Below are 10,232 nucleotides of genomic sequence, written 5' to 3' on the forward strand. Positions count from 1 at the left end.
TGGAACAGCATCACTGTTGATGAACAGCATCACAGGACATGAATGACAATGTCAAATAGGACCAGGCCCATTATGAAGCCCTGCAGCACACCTGCAGCTACTGGCCTCCTGCAAAACCTTGTGCCACTGACCACCGCTCTGACTGGTCTGGCCATTCGGCCAGTTTTTGATGCTGCTCACTGTCTACCTATGCAGCCCATACATCAGTAGCTGTCTCAAGTCCGGACACAAAAACCCTCTGCTTCTCTTTCATCTCCCAACTTACTCCATTCCAAATAGACCCCAGGAAAGGCTTCCTTTACAGGTTCTTGCCCCGTGACCTCTGGTGCTCAAGGGACATTTGGATAAAGCCCTGCATGATGTGCTTTCACTTTTGGTTAGCCCTGAAGTGGTCAGGCAGTTGGACTAGATGATCTCTGAAGGTCACTTACAACTGATTTTGTTTTTAATGGTTTTATAAATCTACGTGGAGATAAAATGTAAGAGTCGTTATCTTGCTGCTGTATGTCCGTGGCTTATGAAAAATAAATGACGAGGATTTATAGACAACCCTCAAAACTCTGAAAAGGAGGAGTTCTTTATGACGCATTTATTACACAGAGATTTGTCGCTACAGCTGTTTTGGTTCTTGCCTGGCACCTTGACTCAGGGCTTGATCCAGCTGTGCTTCATTCAGCAGCATGGCCAAGCGCTGGCCCTGTACTCCCCCGTGTCTCACAAACTCTTCCCTCTTCCATTGCAGCGCTGAGCCAACACTGCAGGAGAATTGGGCTTCCTCCACAGTCATGGATGCTGCTGGAAGTGCACTCACGTGTACTCAAGGGAGGGAAAAGGGAGGAGAAGAACCAGGTCAGCTAGCTGATGGGCATGGCTGAGCACAATTGCTGCCCGCAGCAAATATGCCACATCCCACATGCAGAGCCACGCGCACCAGATAGAAACTTGTCATTTTCCCCTGATCGGCACAGGAGGGGCCTTCCTTCCTGCCGTGTTCCCAGAATAAGTCTCTTCCTCCTTATCCACTTCCAGATGCATACTTCTCTCAATTTCTGGGCTCACATACGGTTGGAGTGACCTACTTAGTAAGCTATGTCAACATGTTCTGTCCGACTCATGCTGAGAATTCCATCCACCTTGGGAAGTGACTTGAAAGAGCAGCAGCCTGATTTACCCCACCTGATAACCAGCTGCCAACCAACCGGAGGGCCAGGGACAGGGTTGAGTGTTAGGGTTAGGTTTCAAAGAAGAGTTAGGGCCGGGGCTAGCACTAAGGATTAGATTTAGCGTTAGGTGAAGTGCTAGCACTTGAGTTAGTGTTAGGGCGAGGGCTGTGATGAGGGTTAGTGTTTAGGGGGAAGAGTTTGAGTTTAGGTTGAAGTTTAGGACAAGAAAGGGTTAAGGTTAGACTTTAAGGTTAGGAGTTGGAGTTATGGCTTAGGAGTTAGGGTTGGGGTTAGGGTTAGATTAAAGGTTTAGTCTATGGGTTAGAGTTAGCACTAGGCACCAATTCCCAGCTTCCTGACACGCAGGAAACCTCCAACAGATGGATATGGTTAATTGACAGCAAAGGAAAGCAAGAGGCATAGTTCTGTCAAAGTAGATTTTATTAAGTCCAAGTTATATCCACTGAATCATTGAATCACAGAATGGCTTGTGTTGGAAAGATCAGAAGGATCATCTAGTTCCAAACCTGTGCTGTGGGCAGGCTTGCCAACCGCAAGACCAGACTGCCAGGAACACATCAAGCCTGGCCACTCCACTCACCTCCACTGATGAGGCATCCACAAATGCTCTGGGCAGCCTCTTCCAGTGCCTCACCACCCTCTGCGTGGAGGATCTCTTCACAACATCCAACATTAGCCTCCCCTCGTTCAGTTTAAATCCATTGCCCCTTGTCCTATCGCTATCTTCCAGCATAAAAAGCCAGTCCTTCTCCTGCCTGTAAGCTCCTTTCAAGTATCACAAGATCGCAATGAGGTCTTTCCGGACCCTCCCTTCTCCAAGCTAAACAATCCCAACTCCCACAGTCTTTCATCAGCCCTCTGATTATCTTTGTGGCACTCCTCTGGACCTGCTCCAACAGCTCCATGTCTTCCTTGCGCTGGTTTCCCCAGGCCTGGACACAGCGCTCCAGATGGAGCCTTACAAGGGCTGAGTAGAGGAGGACGATCACCTCCCTGTCCCTGCTGGACACCCCTCTGTTGTACCATTGGCCACCCAGGCTACAGGAGCGCAGTGCTGGCTCACGGCCGGCTCTTATTCCCTCAGGACCCCCAGCTAAATCCCCTTTCCACAGTGGAGAACCTCTGAACACGAGATCTTCTCTTTGTATCAAACACACATTTCAGGACCCCCCAGAACACTTTGTACTTGCCCATGTACTTCCTTTGCTGCATGAAAGTATGCTGTAGGCTGTATGAAAGAAAGAAACATACTAATGGAAAACAACCGAGCACAAGCTTAGAGTGGGATACATTAGAAGTCACCTGCGGAGAGAGATGGAGTCTTTGTGATTACTGGAAAACATCCATAACAACAGTTCCCAGATGGCACCCTTCAGTGCCTGGTTCCTCACGCTGTAGATGAGGGGGTTCACTGCTGGAGGCACCACCGAGTACAGAATTGCCACCGACACATCCATGGCTGGGGAGGAGATGGAATGGGGCTTCAGGTAGGTAAAGAGGCCAGTGCTGATAGAGAGGGAGACCACGGCCAGGTGAGGGAGGCACGTGGAAAAGGCTTTGTGCCGTCCCTGCACGGAGGGCATCCTCAGCACAGCCCTGAAGATCTGCACGTAAGAAAGCACAATGGAAACAAAACACCCCGAAAACAAAAATACGCTGAATGTCATAAGACTGAGATTCCTGAGGTAGGGGTACGAGCAAGAGAGCTTTTGAATGTGAGGAATTTCACAGAAGAACTGGTCCACGGTGTTGCCTCGGCAGAGTGGCAGTGAAAAGGTATTGGCAGTGTGCAGCAGAGCATGGAGAAGCCCAGTGCCCCAGGCAGCTGCTGCCAGGCTGGCACAAGCTGTGCTGCCCACGAGGGTCCCGTAGTGCAGGGGCTTGCAGATGGCAACGTAGCGGTCATAGGACATGAGAGTGAGGAGGTAAAATTCGGCTGACAACAAGAATGAGAACAGAAAGACCTGGGCAGCACATGCAGTGTAGGAGATGGCCCTGGTGTCCCAGAGGGCATTGGCCATGGCTTTGGGGACAGTGGTGGAGATGGAGCCCAGGTTGAGGAGGGCGAGGTTGAGGAGGAAGAAGTACATGGGGGTGTGCAGGCGGTGGTCGCAGGCTACGGCTGTGCTGATGAGGCCGTTGCCCAGGAGGGCAGCCAGGTAGATGCCCAGCAAGAGCCAGAAGTGCAGGAGCTGCAGCGGCCGCGTGTCTGCCAACGCCAGGAGGAGGAACTCGCTGATGGAGCTGCTGTAGGGCATCTGCCGCTCCTGGACATGGATAACCATCAAAGGAGAGAAAAAGGCAAGTTAGGTGAGGCTTCCCTTGGCAAAACCCCGTACCATTCCTTGGTGACCTTCCTCCTGCCACAGAATCGATCCGATACTTTTTCTTTCTCTGAGGAAAATGCCTGTTCAGATCCACGACTTGAGATTTTTTTCCATGAGTTTGAGTATGTAAGGAAGAGGAGAGGCCTCTGCCCGCGGACTCTGGAGAAAGCAGTCCTGACCCACCCAGGTGGGCCCATTGTGAAGTGGCAGGAGTGCTTGGTTTCACTTTTAGAATGTGACATCTCTCTTAGCATCTCTCCACTTCATCTCCCTGGGCTTTCAGGGAACACAGAGATGCTATGGGAGAGATGTGCATCCTGCAGGGCAGCTCACCAGCTTGGAAGGACATCTCTCTTCGAGAGAGAGCCAAGTGTCCTCGTGATGGCATCTCATTCAGAGAAATTCAGCTCCTTCCCAGCCTCACAGACTGTGCTGTCCACAGCCCCGAGCAGCTGCTCTCAGCCCCCGTGCGCTGCAGAAGGAAATGAGCTCAGGCCTGGAGAGATGCAGCTCTGCTCTGCTGGAGCTCTGGCTGCAGAGGAGGCGCTTCATGCCTTGGACCCCGCAGCCCTGAAGGCAGAGGTGTTTCTGGGTGGGAGAGGATGCAAGGGGGCTAGCTCAGAAGAAGAGTAGGAAAATGAACACAGGGCAGAAAGTCCCACGTTTGGTCCTCCTTCCTGAAATGTCCTCTCTGCAACGCCCTGAGCATGCAGTGCAGCTCTGAGCCCCCAGCCCCATGCAGCACCCCTAGCAGCAGAAGGCCCCTGTGCTGCTGGGTTGCTCCTCCCACCCCCCCCCAATCCCCATCTCCCTGCAGCTACCTGGACAGGATTCCGCTGAATCAGTTGAGGCATCTTATCCTGAGGTTGTAGTCCTGGGTCCTGGAGGGGAATCAGCTCCCTCCCACGCATCCCCCACACCCAGCCAGACCAGCACCGACCACACAACTGGCCCCCTGCATCCCTCCTCTTGCACCGGCTTCTTTCTCCTCCACCTGCATTAATTCCCATCTTTGTCTGTTGCAGTCACTGTCCAGTTATCAGCTCTCACTGACTACATTTCCCTCTTGGATCCCCACAATGCTATCCCCATGCTGGCTGTACCTCCCTCTCCCTGACGGAGCTGCCATCCGTGTCACAGGAGTTGTGCTGCACTCAGTGACATCTCGGTGTCTGCTGTAAGAAGAAAGAGCCTTAAATATGACAACTCCTTTTTTGGACTGTGCTCCTTGAAAACCTTATCTGCCACACTGAGACCTCCCTCATGAACAAGTCTTGAAGACTGGAGGGAAATGGCTTGTTAGGTCTTTCTGCACTGTAATGAGCCCCACAGCGTATGTGGTGTCTGTTGAGCTTCAGCTACTGAGAGAAGACTGCTGTAGCCAACTGATGAAGGTGCAGCCAAAATGCTGTCCAGAAATGTTGGAGAGTGTTGGAGTATTAATTGGTCCCTGTGGGGCCATTACCAACAAAGCCTCCCCAGAGACGTGTTAGAGCAGATAACTGGAGACCGTGATTACAGACCGGCAAAGGCCCTGTGCAGGTGCTTTGAGGTTGAGGAAAGCCCTTGGTTTGTTTGATGAAACAGAAGGGTTAAGCCATAGCTGCAGCCTCTGGGAAAGGTGGTCCTGTCCCTCACAGATGGCCCAACGCTCTCCCACGGTCAGTGGGATGTGGGTGGGCAGCGTTCTGGGAGGGAGAATGATACTACACCTACTGGCCTCCCTACAGGGCTGCAAGGAAACAAGGAGGCCCCAGTGTCACGAGGACAACGTGTGCCCTCCGGAGCATCAGCAGCAGACACAACTGCCGCAGCCAAGCTGACCAAGACCTTGGTTTCCTGTTGGGGCCCTCCAGCCTTGCCAGTGCTGTTGGCCATCTGCACCAGAGGCTGTTCTATGCAGTCCTATGCTTGCCTCCTTTTCCCTGCAGGCTGCAGACACTCACCTCGACTCCTGCACTGGCACTCACCCTGGCATTGCCTTACTCTGATGGTTCTGCAGTCTCACTACTTGTTCCTTGTGACACAACAGCACGGACTGATCACAGAGTCCTGCTGGGTGTTTCTGGCACCACGGCACTACCACAGGAGGCGAGGGCTGACCTGTCAGCTTGTGCAGAAAGAATCACTTCTAAGGTCTGGGTCAGTGAAGCACTAAGATGCACTAAGATGAGTGTCCAACAGTCAACCTTTTGCTCTTTCTAATGCCTCATTTGATGGAGGGTAGTACGGGACACCAAACACTCACTGGCTTCTCATTTGGCTCACTTTTGCATTTCCTCGCTCAAAGAATGTGAGCCATCGTCACTGTAGATAACATCAGCAGTAGGAAGATTTGAGAAGCAAAATGATCGCCCTCACACTGTATTTTGCCCACTGACTGATACTTCGTCCCCTAAAAAGCCAAAGAGTACTTACGCTCCTGTGCGAATGTGCAAGCATCTCCCCAGTGACTTCAACAGTCGTATATAATCAGTTGGCCATGAAAACCACAGAGCTCGTTGGCTGAGTGCTATTCCCTCTCAATTTCCGGGAAGCTGCTGACCCACTAGGGCAAGTGAGGCTCGTCTTGAGATACACCTTTAAACAATTAAGAATAATTAATTGGCATCACCGTCCAGGCTGAGAGGCTTCGAGTAGGCTCCCACAGTGACATGCACATTCTTTCCTCATCCCTTAACCCATACACAGAGGCTGTAACCATGGCACTGCTAACTGTAAGTCCGTTCCATCCAGCCCATCAGTACATACAGCAACCCCATCCCATCTCACTGGCCCTGCATCTCCATCCTGCAGAGCCCAGAGCCATCCATCACACAGAGCACACCCCTCACAGGGCCATTCCCACCACGTCTCACACATGCTGATGATGCTGAAGCACACAGGGCCTCCAACTTTCCATGTTTCTAACATGAAAAACCAGAAATGCATAACAGCCTTGCACATGGGCACCATGGGGGCTGGTCAATCTCTTGGGAGCTCTGCCTGTGCCTGCGCTGATTCCAGTGTGTGCAGAGGTGGAATATTTTCCCTCTCCTATCCATCTCCTCATTCCACACGCTGACATTCACTTTAAGAACAAGAAACAAGACTACAGTGAAGAAAGCTCCAGAACAACTCAGCTACTTTATTCACCCCCTTCCCTTTCCACTACAGATGATTCTCAGAAAACCTCCAAGAGCCACATTACTGCTCTCCTGTCCATTCTCTCACATTCACCAGTGCACTCAGAAATTACTGAGAGCAACACACGCACACAGACACACAGAACATCCCCACACAGCCGCTTCTCCTAAGGAAATGGCATCAAAAAGCTGCAGGCAGGAAGAGCAGAAGAGGAACGTGGGCATGCTGAGAGAACTGCTTTGGGAAGCAAGGAAAGGCCATCTGAAGCTCCTGGGTTAAGGCCCTTCTGCAGAGGGTGCCAGCAATGCCATCTCCTTTGCCAGCTCTTCCTGTGTGGGGAGAAGCACAGGGGTCTACCGCACCCTTGGGCATCCTCAAGCTCTCTCTCCTGGAGCTTTCCCCATGAGAAATGAGGTGCCAGCCCTGAGAGAAACTCTTCCTGTAGGAGAGACACTTGCAGGGCCACCGTCTCACGTGGACTGGGCAATGCTTAACGAGGACTGAGCTCTGGATGAAGCTCTTCCTGCAGTGCAGGCACATCTATGGTCTCTGCCCTGAGTGGATCCCCTGGTGCTTGCTCAGCTGGGAGCTGTGGTTGAAGCTCTTCCCACACATGGGACGTTTGTAGCACTTCTGCCACGACTGCCATCTCCTGCGAGGGAGGAGCTTCGTGCTCTGCACAAAGCCCTTCTCACACTCAAGGCATTTCTAAGGCTTCCTGCCACGTGAACTCACTGGTGCAGGCATGTCCTGGACTTCACCCAACTGCAGACACTCTGCTACCTCAGCAGGTTCGAGCTGTGGCCAAAGCTCTTCTTGCAGGCTGCACGTCTGTAGGGTTCCTCACGTGGATCCACTGGTGTGTGATGAGCTCCCAGCTCTGGACGGATCTCTTCCTGCAGTCAAGGCACTCACAGGGAATCTCCCCGGCGTTGGTTCTCTGGAGTGTACTGAGGGTTGAGCTCCAGATGAAGCTCTTCCCACACTCCCAGCAGACAGAATTTCTTCCTTCCTGGCGACGTATCGGCCCAGCTGAGGTTTCCTTTGGGTCCTCACCTGTTGTCCCACAGCAGGTGAGTGTCTCCAGGGGAGATAAGAGGTGACTGTCCTTGCACACTGCCCTGGCAGAAACGTGCCACCTGGCAGAGGGTTTCCAGTGGCTGTGACACATCCCACTCTGGACTCTCCTTTGACTGTCCGCTCAACACCTTGACTGCAGCTGACAGAGAGCAACATGCAGAATTCGCATCCAAAGAGGAGAAAGAAGAGCAGCAGAGAAGAAGATGGATTTTGGCTGCCGAGCTCATCCTCTACTCAAGGGATTTGTAAGGTTCAAAACACAAAGCCACAGGTCGTAACCAGGGTGGGGTTTTGGCTGAAGCTCCTCACAAGTTTGAGGCTCTGCAGGATCTGTACCTTCTGTGGCAGTGCCGGAAGGTAACGAGGCTGGAACTGCTTTTGAAGGTTCCCATAGTCTTGGGGTGCTTCTACAGCCGTTGTGCTTTGTGGTTGTGCTTGTGAATGTTGAGATGAGATCTGCGTTTAAAGCTCTTTGCACACTCCGGACACTGAAAGGGTCTCTCTCCTGTGTGGATGCACTGGTGGCGCTTCAGTGCAGAACTGCTTTTGAAGCTCTTCCCACACTCAGGACACTGAAAGGGTCTCTCTCCTGTGTGGATGCGATGGTGGCAGGTGAGGTGGGAACTCCTTTTGAAGCACGTGCCACACTCACAGCACTTGTAGGGTCTCTCCTCAGTGTGGGTTCGCTGGTGCTGCTTCAAGTCAGAACTGCTTTTGAAGCTTTTCCCACACTCACAGCACTTGCAGGGCCTCCCTTAACTCGGATCTTCTTTTGAAGCTCTTCCCACACGCGGGACACTGAAAGGGTCTCTCCTCCATATGGATGCGCTGATGCAGGTTCAGTTCAGAACACTTTTTAAAGGTCTTTCCACACGCAGAACACTAAAAGGTCCTCTCTCTTGTGTGGATGAGCTGGTGCTGCTTCAAATCAGGCCTTCTTTTGAAGCTCTTCCCACACTCAGCACACTGAAAGGGTCTCTCTCCTGTGTGAATGTGCTGGTGGCAGGAGAGGTGGGAACTCCTTTTGAAGCACTTCCCACACTCAGAGCACTTGTAGGGCCGATCCTCTGTGTGGATACGCTGGTGCAACTTCAGTTCAGAACAGATTCTGAAGGTCATCCCACACTCAGGACACTGAAAGGGTCTCTCTCCCGTGTGGATGTGCTGATGGCAGGTGAGGTGGGAACTCCTTTTGAAGCTCTTCCCACACTCAGAGCACTGAAAGGGTCTCTCTCCTCTGTGGATGCACTGGTGCTTCTTCAATTCAGAACAGATTCTGAAGCTCTTCTCACACGCAGGACACTGAAAGGGTCTCTCTCTTGTGTGGACGCGCCGGTGGAAGTTGAGGTGGGAACTTCTGCTGAAGCACTTCCCACACTCAGAGCACTTAAAGGGTCTCTCCTCTGTGTGGGTACGCTGGTGCTGCTTCAATTCAGAATTGCTTTTGAAGCTCTTCTCACAAGCAGAGCATTTGTAGGGTCTCTCTCCTGTGTGGATGCGCTGGTGCAGCTTTAATTCATAACTGCTTTTGAAGCCCTTCCCACAAGCAGAGCACTTGTAAGGTCTCTCCTCTGTGTGGGTGCGCTGGTGGTGCTTCAATTGAGAATTGCTTTTGAAGCTCTTCTCACAAGCAGAGCACTTGTAGGGTCTCTCTCCTGTGTGGATGCGCTGGTGCAGCTTCAGTTCACAACTCCTTTTGAAGCCCTTCCCACACTCAGAGCACTTAAAGGGTCTCTCTCCTGTGTGGATGCGTTGGTGGCGGGTTAGTTTGGCTCTCCGTTTGAAGCTCTTCCCACACTCAGAGCACTTGTACAGGCTCTTCGTTGCGTGCATGCACTGGTGGTTAATGACACTGGAATCTATTTCCAAGCTTTTCCCACACTCAGTGCATGGATTCTGCTTTTTCATCTGACACACATCCTTGCTCCTGGGCCCTTCAGCCTGCTTTTCACCTATGTTGAAGTGCAATGGGCTCCTTCCTTTCTCTTCCAGATGCTTTCCCAGTGCCTTCTTGATGTGCTCACCCTGACCTTGCTCCAGGCCTCCTGGGACATCCCTTCTGATTTCTCCCACACAGGCACTACCCCACCGCCTTTCGGCCACACCACTTTCCTGCACATCCTCCAGTATATCTGTAATCCCAGTTCTAGCTGGAGGAAAGAGGAAATCCAGAAATTGCACACGGTGCCCAAAATAAAACACAGACAGAGAGGACTCTTCCAGCCCCAGCCTCCTCCTTCCCTCCCTCCAGCAACTCACCTGGGCTCAGGTCTCCTGGCACGGCCTCCGGGCTACGCACATCTGGGATCCAGGGGTCTTCCCCTCCTTCAAGCACGGAGATCAGCCCGGGTTTGGGGGCTGGAAGTGGAGCTTCAATGACAGAAACAGGGGAGATGAGAGCATTTCCATCATTGCGGCACAGTGACTGTTCAACATCTCCACTGTGTGTCCCTCCCCATGGAGAAAGCACCATTTGGGCCTGAATGACACTGGGGCCACAGCTCCCTTTGGAGCA

At 52.3% G+C, this 10,232-nt stretch overlaps 1 protein-coding gene across 1 annotated transcript in view; it reads right to left on the bottom strand.

Moving 5' to 3' along the window:
* Nucleotides 1–6,618: 6,618 nt before the first annotated feature.
* Nucleotides 6,619–10,232, bottom strand: part of LOC121108664 (zinc finger protein 345-like) — a 4,545-nt gene continuing 931 nt past the window's right edge. The window contains 4 exon segments of the mRNA XM_046905995.1: nt 6,619–8,470; nt 8,472–9,863; nt 9,977–10,008; nt 10,047–10,087. Of these exon segments, the coding sequence (XP_046761951.1) occupies nt 8,125–8,470; nt 8,472–9,863; nt 9,977–10,008; nt 10,047–10,087 (1,811 nt within the window). The 3' untranslated portion in view covers nt 6,619–8,124.

Source organism: Gallus gallus (genome assembly GCF_016699485.2).
Source record: "Gallus gallus isolate bGalGal1 chromosome 29 unlocalized genomic scaffold, bGalGal1.mat.broiler.GRCg7b 29_unloc1, whole genome shotgun sequence".
In the NCBI taxonomy this organism is placed as follows: Eukaryota; Metazoa; Chordata; class Aves; order Galliformes; family Phasianidae; genus Gallus; species Gallus gallus.